At 29.5% G+C, this 19,503-nt stretch overlaps 1 protein-coding gene across 6 annotated transcripts in view; it reads left to right on the top strand.

Annotated features, from left to right (window-relative positions):
* Positions 1–19,503, top strand: part of LOC107449294 (uncharacterized) — a 38,924-nt gene extending 19,421 nt beyond the window's left edge. For 5 of the 6 annotated variants that reach the window (XM_043047084.3, XM_043047087.3, XM_043047085.3 and 2 more), the window contains 6 exons: positions 1,683–5,423; positions 6,502–11,283; positions 12,723–12,908; positions 13,297–13,473; positions 16,128–16,211; positions 17,719–19,503. In XM_043047084.3, coding sequence (XP_042903018.2) covers positions 1,683–5,423; positions 6,502–11,283; positions 12,723–12,908; positions 13,297–13,473; positions 16,128–16,211; positions 17,719–17,915 — 9,167 coding nt within the window. In that variant the 3' untranslated portion in view covers positions 17,916–19,503. The remainder of the gene's footprint in view (positions 1–1,682; positions 5,424–6,501; positions 11,284–12,722; positions 12,909–13,296; positions 13,474–16,127; positions 16,212–17,718) is intronic. The other variant, XM_087149738.1, reaches the window with a different exon arrangement.

Here is a 19,503-nt window from a genome sequence, read left to right as displayed (position 1 = left end):
GTTTTTCTTTAGGTAAACACAGTTTGTTGTGTTTAGGATTGGCAAACATGATGAGGTTGTTGCAAGCTTTTCTTTGGATAAGCATGGATCTCACGTCCTTCAGCTGTCTTAATGATCCTTCTTACCCACCAAACTTAATCGATGACACCAATCATTCAGTTTTGCGAAAATGCATGGTGTCATTTCTATTGGGGTAATTGTTGTCATTTTGCCATTGAATACTGCATTTTGTTATAAAAATATAGAATTATACTAAATTAAAAAAATAAAAAATGCAATAATGTATTGTACTGGCAGCAAAACTCGACATTACCCAACTTTTTTAGATTAGCTGAATTTCAATTAATTTTGCATGTTAACACTTCTTGTGCACTTTTTCATAGACCCGTTGGAATTTAAACACAGCAGCATTTATCAATAACGAAACTATTGCCTCAGTCGTTTTCTTTTATGCAAGGTTCTCTTTTCACCACACCTTTTAATTTGTACAAAATTTATACAAATTAATTCCCCTCAGCGACCACAAAAACTATGTATTTCATACTAATAAACATACTTTAATACTTTTTGCTTAATTTTACTGTCGCTTTATTCTACATAACGGTATAGTGATAATAATTATTTTAGTATTAAATACAACTTTTCAAACTTCCTTTGCTAATAAAGTATTTATATTAATAATATATATATATCAGTAATATATATATTTTTTAATTAGAAAAATTCATAAAAGATTTGTAAAAGTAAGAAAGAAATTGCATTTCAAGTGTAAAAGAAGCATTTTTAGACGCTGACATGAATATCACTTGTTTTAGCTTATATTCAGCAGCATCATATTTTAATGGAGTATGGATACAGATTTATTAAGAGAAAAAAAAAACTATACACTGGTTTTTTATTTGTGCTAACCGTACTAAATCAACTTAAAATGGTTCATAAAAGAACCGTCGAAGTCATTATCCTCCATCCTCATATAAATTGTTTTACATATTTGAAAGCAAAAAAAAAAACTATATTTAGTGAGAATCATTGAGAATTGTGGCTTTTTGTAAGGGACATATTAGTAAACATTATTTTTTTATATGCCTAGATTGTATATGCTTTTAAATTTTTTATAATAATAATAAGATGAATCTTAACATATAGTAATTACATATAAATTTCTTCTGTTAATTGCTTTAAATAAAAAAATATGTAGAACTATGTCAAAATATGTAGAGATGTTTTGCTATTTGTTTATGTGTGCAGTAAATTTATTTAGAATTATAACCTAAAAAATATTTGATGGAAAGCATTTGATTTTTTATATTATTTTGTATTAAGGCCATTTTTTGTAAGCTAACAGGAACCAACCAGGAAAAAAAATAATAATTGTTTTTAACAGGTACTATAATTCTAATATATACATATTTAGATTATTTTATCAGTCAGAAACGAACCAAGGTTATATTGTTAGAATTATTGCTTTTAACTTTAAATAACTTAAATCAATATTACCAGGTAGCTATTATGTTCTAGTAACTTGTGATACTCAAATAATCTATTTTTATTTAATTTCGCAAGTTACTTAAAATTAATTTGATTTCAGTTCCTTCTATGTATTTTTTTTAAAAAAAATTTCTATATAACGTGACATTTTGCATGAAATTTACATTATTTAATTTTTTTTCTTATTTATTTAGATCCTACAGAAAAAAGGTCATCTTTTCAAAATATAGGCTTACTTGATTGTTTTAAAAAGAATCAGGAAACCTTTGAATCTAGGAAAAAACTGCACTCTAAAACTAAAAACAGAAATTTACTGAAGAAAAAAACTGAATCTGTGGACTTATTATCTTCTTCATGTGATAAAAATATTTATAGTTTGCCTTATTCGATGGAAGACACGCCGGGACGAAATGTTCAAAAATCTGAATTCACAGCTGAAAATGAAGAAATGTATTCTTCTGAAATGCAGACTGGATCTGAATTATTTGAAATTAGCAATATTTCTACAAAACTAGTTGCAGGACGTAAAAAATTCAATATATTATCATTATGGAAAAAAAGTCACATTAAAGTTTTGAAAAATCTAAAGAACTCTCATTTTTCTGTATTTTCTGATAAAAGCAACCCTAAATTTGCTTATGATATTATAAAACCAAATCCTCAATTTGCTCTGAAGATAAAAAAGCGTTCAAATGAAAAATCTAAGTCATTAAAACATATTGAAATGTATGTAAGTGACCAATCTCCCTATACTCCAGCCACTCGCCATATTACTAAAAAAAGAAAGTGCTTAGGCTCACATGAGGGTTCTGACCAGTCATCTTCTAATATTCTAAATTCATCTGAAACTTTTAAGTCAGAACTACATATTCAATCTGATAAAAATAAGAAGAGTTCTGTTAGTTTTAGCGGGTGTCATTCTTCTCCTAATTTCAATATGTTAGATTCAAATTCATATGATGTTTGTGGGAATAAAAAATCCAAATGGCAGCCTATGAATGAAATACCAGATCATAGACATAAAAGTCAAATTAATGACGATAAGAAATCCCGTGAATGTGAGACGATTTCACAAGTTGATGTGGATGAACACAGTCTTCAGACATTAGCTGATGATCAGGCATCCAATTCTATTCTCATATCAGCTGAATTTCAAGAGGAGATCATTGATAATAATCAGGTAGCCTTATATACTGATGATAATATTCCATCATTGGCTTCTCCTATTAAAATTAATTTGTATCAAAAGATGTGTGATAATTTGGACGCTTCTCTCTATCCTAGTCACATTGATAAATTATCGGTAATAAAAACTGATTGCCGCAAAAACAGTTTGAGTATGACTCAGAATACCACAAGCAAATGTAAATTTAAAAAATCGAAGATCTCCAACAAAGAAATTAAAATTATCAATTCTGAAAAATTAAATGCATCTGATGAGGTTAAATCTTATGACTCAATATATGCATTAGAAAAGAAACATTTAGAAAATGAAAAAGGAAGCACCTGTTTTATAAAATCGCCACAATGTGTGCCAGAAACTAACGTGAAGGAAAAAATAGATTCCACAGTAAAATTTAATTCAATGTGTGCTGAAAAGGAAGTGCGGGATGATGATTCTCCTGAATTATTTATAAATACTGACATTTCCGATTCTGAAGACATTAATTACCCATCACATGATGATAAAAACATGAAAATGGCAGCTAGCTTTCCAGAAAAAAACATTTATGGCAAGGATAGTCTAACTACTCACACTAAACTTGCTGACAATGATATGATTTCATTTAAACATGGTGAAGCTGGTGTGAATTCTCACGCTCTTGATAAAGCTCTCCCTAGTGATATTACTGAACATATTGGAAGTATTGATTTCTCATCCTTCCAGTGCAAATCTCAAAAAATAACTAAGGATTGTTCGGAGAAAATTGTTGAAATTAGTCAAACATCTCCGATACAAGGCCTTTTTGAACACCATAAAACTTTTCATTCTGTAGACCAAGCTAATGAGATAAGAACTGTAAAATCTACTTCTAAATGTGCTCAAATTGATTGTGAGATTTCTAATGATTCTGCTTCCGATATCGCTGTTAAAAAATTTGACGGCTCTTTTAATTTTCAAAGTTTTTCTAAAGGCAAGACAGATCCTGTTAATTCATCCTGTGATAAACGTAACTCTTTAAAAGTAGCTGATAAAAATGAGTCAGCCAAGTCTAGTCATAGCAGTGGTAATCAAGATTATTTAAGTGAACAAGATATAACTGATTCCAAAGATCAAGCTAGTCTATCGAATGCTGGTGAATCCAATGCTAAATGGATTCAGATTGACTCTTCAGATGATTGTATATCTGTAGTCACTGCAAAAAACTTTGATTACTGTTCTGATACCCAAAATGTCTCTAATAGTGACATCAAAAATAAAAATATGCCTTTTGTTTGTTTATCATCTACAGGAAGTATCAAAAATAGTTCAATAGATCTCCTGAATGGTAACAGTCATAAAAATAGAGACAATATTAAAAATGAAGAAATTGTGGATTGTGAAGATGAAGTAGATATGACTGAAACAGAAGAATCCGTTGCTAAGTGGTTTCCAATTGAGTATGAATCTTCAAATGATTCTCCTTCTAAAACTGACATAGAAGAATTTAAGAGCTCTTTTGATGCTGTAAATTCAAATTTTTCATTTAAGATTTCCTTGAATTCATCAAGTAAACAAGATGATGCAAAATTAAAAGACTCTGTTTTACAAGAATGTTCATATAATGCAATTGATTCAAACATTGGACATGATATTACTGAACCAGTCATAAAAGACAAAAAATTGCTTTCCCCTGATTCATCTCTTGAGTCAAATGGCTTAGATTTAACAAAAAGTAGCAAGGTCGCTGATATTAAATCTGCTCAACAGCAAAATACACCCTCAGTTAATGCTCAGAAAGATAATCATTTAGTTATTTCAGAAAATACAGCTGATGGTCTAACTTTAAAAGAAGACTTCAGTACAAGAAATTTAGTTCAAAGTACCAGTAGTCAAATCTGTTCATTCAGTGATTCATCAGAAAATAAAAAGGGTTTGGAAATCAAAGTCTTAGAATCAGATAGGATGTCTGATTCTAAAATAGGACATGACATTAGTGATGCAGTTTTAGTAGATGAACATTCATTTTCCTTTGATTACTTTCCTCCTGCACCAACCTGCTCATATTCAACTTGGGAGCCTAAATCTTCTGAAAAGGTAATTGCCTCTCCTCATATTGATAGAAATAATTCTTCAACCTCAGATGAGACTTCGACTTTAAATAAAAAGAAACAAAGTCCAAGAAATAGTGATAACTTTGTGCCGTCCATAGAAATGTTTTGTGATGACAACACAGTCGAAATAATTGAAAAAGTGCCATTAGTTGATGTACAAAGGGAAGATGTAGACAAAAGAGCTCTAACTGTTACATCAAGCAATGATCCATTAATCGAATTACAAGATGTATTGTTTGACTCAGCTATTGGACATGATACATCAAACATATCAAGTAATAAGCTAATCAGCTCTGTTGTAAATGATGATAATACTGATTTGTCAACTAAAACTTTAAGTGAGACTACACTAAAAAAACGCAACAGCATTCACACTGCTGTTGTGGATGAAGAGTGTTTATCTATTAGTTCACAAGAATTATTTCCAGATTTATATGATGCTTCTGAAGATAAAAACTCAACTGAGCGTATTGTTCTAGAAGATAACATAGTTTCAAGTTCTGCTGTTTCCTTCCACAAAAATAAGGATTTGGTAGATGCCCAATCAAACTCAAAAGTGATTGACAAAAATACTTCAAGCTCATCAGACGAGATGATTAATGAACAGCCATTGGCTTTTTCATCAGTAGATGTCACTTTCTGCAAAACTCCAAGAGATGCACTGTCACTTGCTGCAAAAGGTAACGTTTAATTTCTATTTTTGTATAGAATTGAAAGCCTTGTTAAATATATGTAGTTATTTTCTTCCAAAGCAGGTTTTAGTAAAATAAATTCTTGTAAATTAATTGTCTTTACTAGTGTTTCAATAGCATATGATTTAACAATCTTAAAGAGTCGAACCAGTCTGTTAAACTTCAAAAAATTGTTTTAGATAAGCAATTAAAATAACAGATGTTCAAAGATTTTTTGTTGTTGTTGTTAGATTAACTTAGTATTTTCACCAATCAGTACAAATGAAACTTTCAAACACGCCTTAACTAGCAGTCCGAATGTGCTGGTCTAGCTTTTTTAGATATTTTTTTCCAGCATTAAAAAAAATCTATAAGTTATTTTTTAAGTTTTTACTGTTTATATATCAGGATAGTGTACATTATTTCTTCCAAAAAAAAAAGAAATATTGATTTATAAGAGTTCTGCAATGAAAGAGGTTAAAATTACTCAATGCTCATTTTTAAAACAATTTTGAAAAATGATTTCCAAAAAAATTTCTAATCATAGTTTAGGTGTTTAAAAACAATGTCATCTACAATAGAATAAAATTTTCTGAAACTATATCATTTAAATTATATTTCTGAATTTAATTTTAAAAATTAACAAAAAAATTTTTTTAATATTAAATTTTTAATCTTTTTGTCAGTAAATTTTGAAGGCTAATAGAATTATATTGAATTTATTTATATATAATTGATACTAAGCTATGCTTAAAACTTAAAAATAATGTTGATATTCCTGTTATATGAAATTTAAATAGTGTTTAATTTTTTGTACCTAATACAATAATTTTTTTATATGTTTTTATTTGTAAAAAGATTCCAGCAAAGCTTGAAATTATATGATCAGAAGAGGCATTTGCGAATATTTGTTTCTTATAGTAAAAAAGTTGTTTCTTGTAGTAAAAGTTAGGTATTTCTGATGTCAGTTAAAAAAAAATAATATATTTAAACTGTGATGCTTTAGTTTTATGTAATGCATACAAGTATTGTGAGAAATTATTTAGTTTTTTAAATTTTAATTTACATAATTCTTTTTTTTCTTTAGGTAAAATAGATGAATCAACTCAATCATATAGAAATGAAACAGAAATAATCAAAGCATCAAATGATATATTTGATGCCTCAGATCCAGCTTGTAATGATAAATTCTTTCCTGAATTGAACTTTTCTGACTTTGTTGAAAAGAAAGTCTCTGACATTTCTGAATTCAATTTTCTCGCAAATTCTTTGAGTAACGTTGAAGTTGAGAACTCAAAACAAGTATCAGATAATGTTCAAGTGTCTAGTCAAATGGAAAAATTACCTGATAAAAATGAAATGCCTCAAAAACCACTGACAGATGAAGTAATGGTTTATGGTAATGACAGTTTTGAGGCAGACCTTGAATTATTTTTTCGTGAGGAGTTGTCAGAAAAGGATCACATTAAACAAGCAAAATATTCCTCAGTACCATCAAACAAAAGTACTGAGGATGTCAATCCAATTATGGTAGAAACTGAAAGAACTGAAAATGATGTGTCAAAATTAAAAAACATATTTACTGACGAAGAAAATCCTGTCTTGGTGAATCAATCTAATGAACTCAGCTCACAAAAAATGGAATCTAGTCAAACAGAAGATAATATAATGAATGCCTTCAATGTATCTTCAAAAGCAAAAGATAATATAATGAAGGCCTCCAACGTGTCACCGAAAACAAAAGATAATATGATGAACTCTTCTGATGTGTCAACAGAAGTACACAATTACAAAAGAACTGTTGATTTAGATTTTTCAGACATTGAGCTTGGACCTTTCAATCTAATAAACAATGTGGAAACAAAACTAGTTCCCCAATGCCTTTCTCCACAAACATTTAGAAATTTATATGGTCTTATGTGTGACAAAATGACATCTGGTGAATTGTATGACTCTGAATCATCTGACAAAACAGAGTCTCCTGATGAATTGAATGACTCGGAATTCCCTCTTTCACAAAGCATGCCTAATGAAAAGAGTGTAGATGACAAATGGGAAACTAGCTTCTTAGGGTGTGAGGAAATGACTACGTCACACTCATTTCCGAAAATTCAATATCTTAAAAATCTAGACCTAATACCTTCTTTTTGCGAAACAGCTAATATTGCACAACATGAAGCTTCCATGGATGAGCCAGCATCTCTTGAGTGTTTATCATCTGGTAACAATGAGCCTATAAGCAGGCTTACAAAAAGCTTCATAACATATAGTTCTGTGCTTCCACGACTTTTCTTTGGTATAGATGCAAACAGATTTAGTGACCTGTTCACTGACTCACCTGAAGCAGAAACAGAGAAGCATACTCTTTTCATTGATAATACGTTAGCTGGCAATAATAGTATTGTCTCTGAAACAAGCAATTTAACAACTGCTGTAAAAAATAATCCTCAATCAAGGCGTAAAGCTAATGCAGATAATAAAAGTGGTGTTTTGTCCAGAAATTCTTCTACTCAAATCAAGAAAAGAGGACGTAAACCTTTGGTGTTCAATAGTAGCAAACGAGAGAGAACGATCTCCAACTGTGCAACTTGTTTCGTGTCTGAAACAGACCCTTTAACATCTGTCGTAAAAAATAATAGACAAAATAATTCTCGATCAAGGCGTGAAGCTGATGCAGATTATAAAAGTGGTGTTGGTGCTGTGAATACTAGAACTAATATTGGAGACAAAATATTTAATAAAAGAGATTCATATAAGTCTTTGCCCAAAACGAATTTAGATTTAAACAGCACAGTAATCGAAAAGAATGTCAACGATCTAAAAACACCAACTAAACTAAATTTAAACCATACTGGAAATGGAGAAAAGTTTGTAAATAAGGAATCGCTTGATTCAAACTCTCACCCTGTAAGCAAAATAGTTGATGTGAAATCTCTTAACAATGATAATAATATAAACCAGAATTCTAATGTCTGTGAGGTAGAAAAAAATAATGTTGTCAAGCTATTAAGAAAATGTAAAGGTCTGAGCATTACCCTTGAAGACTGTTTATCTCCAATACAAAAAAGAACCATATTTTCCAATGCTCATTCATTAAAAATTGACTTTGGAAGTCTTCCAGAAGATTCAAAAAAGAAATTAAATGATAATGATTTAACTGCTGAAAAAACATCAAAAGTATGCAAAATAGATTGTCTTAAGTTAGTTGACGATGATACATTTGGTAATATTAATTACAATTCTAAAGCTAGTCACACAGAAGAAGAAATTGCTCCCCAGCTATTAAATAAATGCAGAAATCTAAGTATTATTATTAAGGACTGCTTATCACCTCTACGAAAAAGAAACATTGTCTGCAATGAGCAGACATCTTCAACAAACGATAGTTTGAAAAATGACTTTCAGGCTGTTTGCAAAACTTCAGAAGAAAATATAAGTGACAATTTTACGGATGATAATGTAAATTACTATTCTAATATCTGTGATATAGCGAATGACAATATTTCTCAGCTATTAAATAAATGCAAAACTGTTGTCTCTAATGAAGACTGCTTATCATTAACACAAAATAAAAATGATCTTCAAGATATTTCAACGGTTTCAGAAAAGGAACTAAGAGATGCTAGTAATGTTAAAAAATGTATTCAAATTGACTTGAATCATGATTCTGAAAGCCCACAAGTTTCAGAAGCTAATCTATCACCTTCAAAAATTTTGCCATCAAATATCTACTCAAATCAAGAATTAAATGAAGATAGCAACTCTTTTGTCTCAAGAATTGGATCAAATGTTAAATTTCAATCTTGTGTTAAAAATAGCGGAAATAAAGAACATTCCTTAACAAATGGTAAAAAATCTTCACCTGATGATACAAACTCTGTTAAAACTAACACTCTTCCTTCTCACGGTGTTTCATTAAATAATGACTCAGTCATTACCAAAGAAATTTCTTCCACCAACTCTGGTACTTTGTCGAATCAAAGTTTATCATTACTGCAAAAATGTAAACCTTTAAAAATTGTGCTTAAAGATTATTTTAGGACCCAAAACTTGGATGCTTCACTTTACCTTAGTAGCCAAGTAGTTGATAATTTTGTAAATTATCAGTCTCAACTGTCAACTCTTAATGTACCTGGCTCTATTGTACCTAAAAATTGTTCCTCAACTCAGTTAAGTATGAGCAAAATCTCCGATTCATCACTGTTTCTTAGCAGTCAAGTTGTTGAAGATTTTGTAAGTTATCAAACAAAAGAGTCAACTCTTGAAGTATCTGAGTCTACTTTTCTTAAAGATTGTCCAGAGTCTCAAATAATGACCCAAAATTCAGATACATCATTACATCTTTCCAGCCAGGTAGTCAGCGATTTTGTAAATTTTCAGTATCAAGAATCTTGTTCCGAAGTGTCTAAATATTCTACTGTACATAAAGATAGTTTTGAAAATTCTGAAGCTTCATTGTATCTGAGTAGCCAAGTTGTTAATGATTTTGCAAATTTTCAGTCTCGAGAATCCACTCTTGAAGTGCCAGACTGTTCTGGCTTTTCAGGCGAATGCACTCTGACTGAATCCTTAAGAAAATCCTGTAAGCGTATGGATTCATGTGAATTCGATGAGAACTTTGTATACAGCAAAAAGGCTAAAATGAAAGAGTTAAGAATTTTGACTCAATCTGAACTGCCCCTTTTGGCTGAAAATTCCAAACCACAAAATGTCACAGTTAAAAAAAAGAACCCTGCAACTTGTAAATCTCCTTCATGTACGAGTACAAAAAAGAAGAATGGAAATGAATCACCTGCTCAAATAAAAGAAATTACCAGATCTAGCTCACGGAATAATAAAAGACTGGGTGTAGTTGATCATGAAAAAAATAATATTTCTGAAAAGTCTTTTGATAATTCCTCTATTCCATTTTTGGAATACATTCAGAGCTCACTTTTGGAACAAAATGAAGATTTGAAACGTCCTCAAACCTCTATTAATGTCAGTCTTGAAGGCAACAATAGTAAATTTAACCGATCCTCTGAAAAATCATCTGTGTCTAGTATAATCTGTTTGGAAAAGCAGCAAGTGAAAAGTAATTCTTTAGAGTATGTGTCATATTTTGAAAAGAAACCACATAGAAAAAATAATGTGAAGAAACCTGAAAGAGCCTCGAGATTGAGATCTATAAGTTCTTTATGCTGGAATAATGATTATGTGAGTTCTAGTGGAAGAAATTTTTCTCCTGAAATGAATAATGAGGAAGTTTTAATAAATGTTAATAAGAAGAATACTACCAAACAGAAATCACCCCTTGAAACTGTACCAAAGTGCACAGTGGACTCTTGTTTTGATATCTTCCCTAAAGGAGTAGCTCTTTGTTTCAAAACATTAGAGCAAATTGTGTTCACAGAAGATGGTGTTAAATTCATCATCCATTACATTGCTAATGGACTGAGTGATGCTGCTAAGGCAACCGATAATCGGGATGTAATACTTTACATCCTCAAGTATCTTTCTATGTCTCAAAGAAATCCCATTGCCGTCTTTCGAGACACTAAAGATCCTTCTGCACTCTTGCCACTGGTCGAGAGTTGTCTTGCTTCTGCTATCCTCATTGTTAACTCTAATTTAAAAGACTCTGATTGGTTACCTGATTTAATCAATGTGATGTATCAGATGATTCTTTCAAAAGCATCTTTATCTCTTTTTGCTTTATGTTCAATGTGCAGAGTTCTTATTGAAGTTTGCAAGCAGCTGCAGAATAAGGAAATACCCATCACATTTGCCTGTGACGTGCTGAAAATGAAACATAAATACTCCATAATGTTGATAACCTATATTGTTGGATTGTGGCCTGAGCTTTTTTACCTACCTTTAGAGGCACCTGGTAAGTGTTGTGAATCATTTTAATAATTTAAAAATGTAAGTTTTTACTCATTACGTTCTAATTTTTATAGTAGATTTGATAAGATTTTCATTCTTATCAAATCTACTATAATTGATTACCTTAGTGTAAGACATGTTACAACATACTCAGTTTTCTGAGTTTAAGAATGTATTATGACCAGCTGTAAATATTGCATGCTAATATTATTTGGCAAATTTTCAGAATTTGGATTTATTTTATTGTCTAGCAAAAAAAGAAAATTCCTTTTATGTCCTTATTTTTTTCCTATTGCTAGAGAGCTGTTTTTTATTAATCATATTTTTAATGATATGTATTACTATTGGATCTCTATATGAGGTAATAACCATTGTTTTAATAAATTAATTTTTCTAGGCCATTGTTTAAAATGCAGTATATAACCATGCTTGACATTCATGATTTCATCAATAAATATGCATTTTAATTTTTGCTTAACTTCTAAAATATTGTTTTACTACAACTAATAAAACTCTGTCCCAATATTTTGCTCAATAGCTAAAGTTTAAAATTGACTTCTTTTTTTTGGTAAATATTTTTGTTGAGGAGAATATAAGTTTCTCATAAGCAAGTCTTATTTTAGTTTCCCAGAAAATCTTTAAGTAACTATTTTAAATATATTTCAAAGAAAAAAAATATTTTAAGAATGATTCAATATTTCTCTTTATTAACAAAAAATGACTAAAATCTTAGTATTTATCTAATCTTTATCTTGGAAATTAACCTTTCTGTTTTGTTCATAAATAGGCCCCTAAAATATCTCTTCTGAAATTTGCTTAAAAAACTTGAAATTTGATTTTAAGATACGTTTTACATTACATACAAAAAGCATGAAAACTCTTATTTTAATATTTTATAAGTTTTTTGAAAATTTATTCAAACTTGTAGTTTATATAATGAGTAAAGTAATTTGCAATTTTCTTTTAAAAAGATCAGTATAAAAACAATAAATTTTTTGCAAAAAAGTTTGACCTGGCCTCCGGACCATTGTCACGGTCCCCCCCCCCCCCCCAAAAAAAAACTACTATGGTGACAATATTCTTCGAATGTTAACAGTGTACTCATATGTTCCATTTGTGTTCTCATAAAATATTTTTCTATAACTAAAGTTTTTTTTTTTTTTTTTTTCAAAAATAAAAATATCACCTGTTTATTTTTATGGTCCTCTGGACAAGAAATCAAAGGTGTCCATATTTTTCTACTTTAAACGCTGATCAATTTTGATTTTATGTTTTAACAAGAAGGATCCTAACACCTGCTGGACTGCTATTTACTCTTTTAAAAAATTGATATATATATGTTGAAAACTGTTAAAATGAAAAACTGTTTATAAATGATTGAAATTTTTTAGCTCTTGTAATAATTTCTGCTTTTGTTAAATCTATTTTTCAAATTTTTGACAGATGAAGAGAAAATTTTCTATGGTGCCTTGCATTATGGAGCTCTGAAGAAATGCCAGGAAATAAAATTTAAAGATCATATAACGTGTGTCAGTCTCCTCAATGAATTAATGATAATACCTGCTATTTTAGATGTAGATTGTTGTACAGATATTTTGATCAAAGATATAAAAGAAATGTGCCTGAAAGGTAAAACTACTCAAAGATATTTATAAATTACTAAAGATACGGTTCACAATACTTCCAACAATACATTTATACAAAATCAACTCGGACAACTTTGATTTTTTTTTATTATTATTGTATTTGGTTTGAGAATTTTATGACGGTAAAGCTTCTATTTATTTTATTACTTTAAAATCTAAAGATAAAGTAAAATTACAGGGCCATGGAGTTTAATATTGATAGTTATAAACCCCAAAATGGATCAGTAGTTTGTTGCTGGTTATAAAATAAAATCTCTTGTTGCAGGAAAATTAAGAGACACAGAATTACAGATAGAGAGTTTGAACAATCATGCACTTTTTCAGAAATAATCTATTTGTTTGTATTAACTAATCCTGCGTTATAATTCTAGCTCCCAGTGAAAATGAGGTGATGATGTCAACTATTCCATTATTAATATTTGCTGCTCAAGAAGGCTGGCAGTGGGCCAAAGATAAGCTACTAGAACCACACATTATCCCTGCTATAACTGCCTATTCAGAATTGGACACAAATGAGAAAGCTCTTACTATATTCTGCAATCTTTATGGTAAGTTAATTGAATTTTTTATTAATATTGTAAAAGTGTATTATAAATAAATTCATCCTAGCAGATAAAATTGGCATTATAGCTCACTTGTCATTATAAACAAATATGCATACTTAATGTAAAAATAGCAATAAAAAAACTGGAGAAAGAATTAGACAAGTTTATCTTTTATTTAGAATAACTATTTTGATTCAAAATGCATGTCTACAGTAGACTGTTTTTGGCTAAAGATTATAGATCGAATTATGTAGCTCTGTACGACAGGATTGTTTGAACAACAATTGTAGCAATTTATCATGACGAAAATTAAATGAAGTGTGATACCTTTTGATGTCATTGATTACAGTAAATATTGATGAGAAAAGCGTGATAGGTATGTAGTGTACAAAAGGCACACTTTTTGAATATGTAGTTAGATTTGTAAAAATACTGAGGTATCTTCTTTTTTTTTTTTTTTTTTTTTTTTTTGTTAGGTAACAGATAACTTTTGTGGTAGTTGCCCACACATTGCCCTTAAAAGATAAAGGATTAAACTAGCAAACAAGTGGTTACGATTTTTTGTAATGATACCAAAAATTTCATCTAGATCAACTTTTTACATTTCATATTGGTGACTTAACTGCATAAAAATGTTTTTCCCTAAAAAAATGTTGTAATAGCTGCAAGATAGTAAATTTTTAACTCGTTATAAAGATTCAGTTTTTGTATTTTTAATATTGAAGGTAATCTGGAAATTTGTTATGTCCTATTTATTATAACAAGAGTTAAATATATTTCTATATACATAAAAGCAACAGTCTGTGTGGATGTATGTTTGCTAATAACTCGAGAACGGGAGCACCAAAATATGTTTTCTTCTGTAGTTTGCAATTTTTAAAAGGGTGATTTGTGAACAATCACCCCTTTTTGGTGTTAAGTGTCAGAAATACAAAATTTCATTGATGAAAACCATTGTTGTTTATAAAATTTTATTTGGTTAACAGAAATATTGGCACCAATGTAGAAATTAAATTATTTAGGAAAATATTGCTATATATTTTTGACATTGCATCACAATATTAAAATTTGTACTCATTAGCCGAGGGTGTTAATATTTGTGTGGGTCACAACTCTAAAAAGCAGTCCCCAACAGAACACATGGTCCCCCCTATAAGTAGAAGATGAAAGCACCAATAGCAGATAGATATCCCAATTATATATTTAGGTCCTGCGCTTAGCTTTGGCCACCTCACCAAATACAGTTAAAATTGTAAATTCGGTGAAACAAATTGTCTTTTGACAAACGATTTTTTCTGCCAAAAAGAAATATATATATTCCCCTTGATGGTTCTTGATGAATCATATATTTTTTAATCGATTAAGGTAATTTCCATAACTTTGCATAACAAGTTAGAATTATATACAGATAATGTAAGCACCAAGAGATATTATGTGAGCAAAATAATGCATATTTGTTCCCAGATTGCTGCAATTCGTTGCCGGGTCATGCACTATCGCACGAGGAAACTCTTTACTACGGTTAGTGTCAATAAAGCAAATGAAGTGGTAGCCAGATACATTTATCTTCCAACTATTTTGCAGTGAATATATTTTATCATGACAATAACATATTATTTAAATGAACTTATTGTAAAATTTAAAAACTGAAATGGTTGCTAAAGTAAGAAAATTTAACTTTGATTTTATCTTTATAGATTACTATTTTTCAATGACAGATATAATGTAACCACCGGCATTTGGCTGGCAATGAATGTGTTGAACCCCTCAAAAATTTCGATAAAAACCCTCTGCAAGTAGTATAAATGTAGCAGAATTAAATTATTCAAATAACTTATCTTCTACCACGACCTTTTTTTTTCTGAATGATTACAATCACAACAGCACAAAATAAGCGTGGCAGTGCAAATTCTTTTATTAAAAAATAAAAGACTTAAAGAATGAAATATTTCATTTAAAATTAATCTAAAGTTTGAAAGAAAAAGAGAAAGTTTGAATCTAAAAAAACATCAAATGTTGCTTCAGGTTTATTCTTATTACTGTTCTAGTCTAAGAAGTTATTAAAAAGAAATCTCAATTTAAAGTCATTGTTTCGAAGTGTATTTTTATTTATTTATTTTATTTTATTATTTTTTTGAAAAGCAATAATTAAAATATTAATGCTTAAAATCGTTTCTTTTAATTGTGTGGGTAAAAATATCAAAAAGAATCAGTAACTTAAAAATATTACTAGTTCATACACATTCTTACTGATCCATTTATTTATTTATTTTTATTTTATGAAATAAATTCAAATAGAAAATACAAAGAATGTGTTACTTTCACAATTATGTTGAAATATTCTATTTTGGACACAATACAGAAAAAAACAGGAAACTAAGAATCAAAATGGCATCTACCTTTACATCAGTTGCTAGTCAGTGGGACCACTAAAAATTATTTTATGGTTGTCCGAGTTAAATTCTAGGGTTCCAAACCCATTAATTTCAAGCCCTGTTGTTTTTCGATGATTAAATATAGTTTAAAAATTCACAACTAAAGGTTAGGATTACTGATCTATTTATACACTGATATTTCATTAGTCTTTTTTTTTCCTCTTTTTTATAATCATTTTCAAATGAATGCTTGTAAGTTAATGTTTCTTTTCTTTACTTCAGCTGAAATTTGCTTTTTCTCACCTGATGGAACCTACCCAGAATTATTTCTTATGAACTGCTTTGAAAAGCATTCATCAGATGTTGGTAAGTTCTAAACGTTTTTTTTTTTTCTTAAAAAAAAAAAGACTGTAATAATAAAAACGTAATAATTCAACTTCCTCCTTGATTTATATTTTAATTTATAACCATCAATGAAAGCCGACCCATTTTTGGGGGTTTACGACTATTATGTAACCTTGAAATTTTGAACCCAATCCAGAAGACAAGGGAACTCCTGGATTAAGCATTGGGTCAAACTTACCTTCATGGGGGACTTTTTGGTGGATGTAATCTGCATTTGCATTACATAGTGTTACATTCCCACTGTTAGTCAGATGGCATGGGGTCTCTAACCTATAATTCGTCTTCCACTGAGGATATTTTACATCAGCACTGTGGTTTGTGCGAACTGGGTGCAAAATTCATATTGACTAACATCGCTGGGATTCAAACCCCCTTCACCTCATTGGGCGGCGAGCGCACTATCCTCTGAGCCACTACGGCTCTCCTTACTTATAATGAATCACATGTGAAAAGATTTGCTTGCAACTTCAATTTTTTTTATATTAACATATATTATTATTTCACCTACATCTAACCATAGCCAATCACCTATCCCTGTTTTTTATTATCCTTAAACATTTTTGGCAGAAATGCGGCTTAATTTTAACCCTAGTCAGACGATGTGGATAGTGCCTGAGCTGGTACCCCTCTTTTTAAACTTCCTTGCCACAACTGGCAAGAGGACTCACATTCCTTTGATTTCCACCAGCAAAGTGGGTGAGGTCTTATCCGACTGAGCTACTGGAACCCCTTTTATTGTGATTCCAGCTTCATTATTTTTTTTGGCTTATTCAAAAAATTTTAAGAATCTAAAAGGCATTAATTCTTAGACTTCCGGGAATCAGAAATTTGTATTCCGATGTTTTGCTAAATTTCAAATCTATAGTTCAAATATAGAAAATTAACAAAACATTTATTCTCTAGGCTTTTCAAGAACATTTTTTTTTTTTTGGTTGACTTTTTCTTTGTTCTAAACTACCCAACATTATGAGGGTGGTACTAAGTGGTAACAGTGATTTGTAATTTCAAATATAACTCTTCTTGATTTGAAATTCTTTATTTTGTCTATCAATAGATAAAATATTATGAATGTGAATAATAAAGGGGTTTAAAATTCATATTTTAAATGGGGACTCACTTTTAGTAAAAATTAACCAAAATTACTGTAGTCCTAGTTCCTAAGAACCCATAATTTCCTTGCACCATTCTTCCATTTTAAGAAAAATAGTGTATTTCTCTTTCATTGAATTTGGATGGCAGGTCGGAATAATGTCTTAAATGAAGCGACCTACAAGTTTGACTTTATTTGTATTTCTTATACAGATAAAAAAATTTAATTTGAAGAGAGTAATTTTCAATGTTATATAACATTTTATTGTTTTTCATTTAATAAATTTTTAACAATTCAAATTATGTGTTTTATTGAATAAAAGTTATTTTATTTCTATTTCTTATTTAAATCATATTTAATGGTTGTTCTTATTTGCAGGATATAACTTGATACAAGATGCTACTGCTTTAACCTCTTTAAAATTAATCGTTTTTCGAGGGCAGCAACTTCCACAGAATTTGGCGGATTGGATAGCAGCCAATGACTTTTCTCCTAAAGTTTCCGAACTTTATGCATATTTTCAGAGAAAACTTATGCATTCCAAACCTGATATTTCAAAGAAAGAAATCTTTTGACCTGATTTCTCCTTTCTGAAGCTGTGATTCATCTGATGTTTGGTTATGTTTCAAAAATAACGATGTAAATATACCAAAAATTTACTGTTTAAAAAATAATATTCACTGTTGAGAAATCAGCTCAAAAATTATCTTAAAGATTCCTGTTTAAAAACTTATAGATCTATTTTGAGAAATTCGAAAGATTTGTCTATACAATTAAAATTCTAAAATTAGGCTTAATGCAAATAAATTAGTTGATAAATATTCACTAACTCACTTTATAAAAGCATTTGTACATGTTTAAAATTATGTTACATAAGATTTATGTTTTTATTCACCAGAGTTAGATTCTTTTATAAACAAACCGCAACTTGAATTTTTCTTTTATAATGAAAGAAGAAACGAGGATTGCGTCTTGTAGTTTGCTCCAGCTCTCTTGAAGCTAAATCCTCTTCATAAAATTTGTATATAATTCAATTTTCATTGTATTTTTCATCATTGTGTTTGTGTATACTGTGGGTACCCAATTCAGATTATATTCTTTCATAAATAAACCCTGAGTTAAATTTTTCTTTGTTTTTTCTTAAATAAAGGGGGGGGGGAGGAACGAAATCTGTAGATTGTTTCAACTCTCATGAAAATAATGCTCTAAATAGTGTTATAACAATTTGTATAATTTAATTTTCATTGTATTTTTTATCATTGTGTTTGCGTGTTTTAAAATGTTTATATTATGCCAAATTAAATTAGATTCACACAAAAATAAACAAACCATGATTGGAACTCTCCTTTGTATATTTTCTTTTATGTATATAAAAAAAAAGTGAATTGCATCCTGTGATTGCTTTAACTCTTGTGAAGCTAAATCCTTTCCTTAGATGTTTTATAATTTCTATAATTAAATTTTTATTGAATTTTTTATTGTGTTTCTGTGAACCCAAGTTGAATTAGATTCTTTCATAAATGTAACACGAATTGAATAATTGGGAGGATTGAATCCTGTTGATTGCTTCAGCTCTCATGAAGTTAAATGCTCTCCATAGATGTTTTACAAATTATAGCTCAATTTTCATTGTGTTTTTGTCACGTTTATGTGTATTATGTCAACCAAAGTTAAATTAGATTCTTTCATAAGTAAACAACGCGTTGAATAATTCTTTATATTTTTTCTTTTATGAAGGGGAAAAAAAGACTATTATCCTTTCGAATGCTTCAGCTCTAATAAAGCTAAATGCTTTCCATAGATTTTTTATAACTTAATTTTCATTGTGTTTGGGCATATTTTGTGAACTCAAGCTAAATTATCTTTTTTCATAAATTATATATATAAACAATGTGTTGAATATTTTTTTTACTCTTTTTTTTCCTTATTAAAGAGAGGTATTGCATCCTGTTGATTACTTTTCAGCTTATGAAGCCTTGATGCTCTCCATAGTCTTTTTACAATTTCAACATTTTTATAATTAAATTTTCATTTTTTTTCCTTACTTGACAATTGGGTGCCTGTTTTGCTATATATTAATTTCCATTCATCACTATTGAATTTCAAGGAAACTTTTTATAACAAATAGGCTCAAAAAATATTGTTAAATAAAAAAAAAAAATT

The sequence above is a fragment of the Parasteatoda tepidariorum genome, chromosome 8 (assembly GCF_982258835.1).
Source record: "Parasteatoda tepidariorum strain Cologne lab strain chromosome 8, Ptep-v5.0, whole genome shotgun sequence".
In the NCBI taxonomy this organism is placed as follows: Eukaryota; Metazoa; Arthropoda; class Arachnida; order Araneae; family Theridiidae; genus Parasteatoda; species Parasteatoda tepidariorum.
Note: the sequence above shows the minus strand (reverse complement) of the source record. Positions and strands in the feature narration are given on the sequence as shown.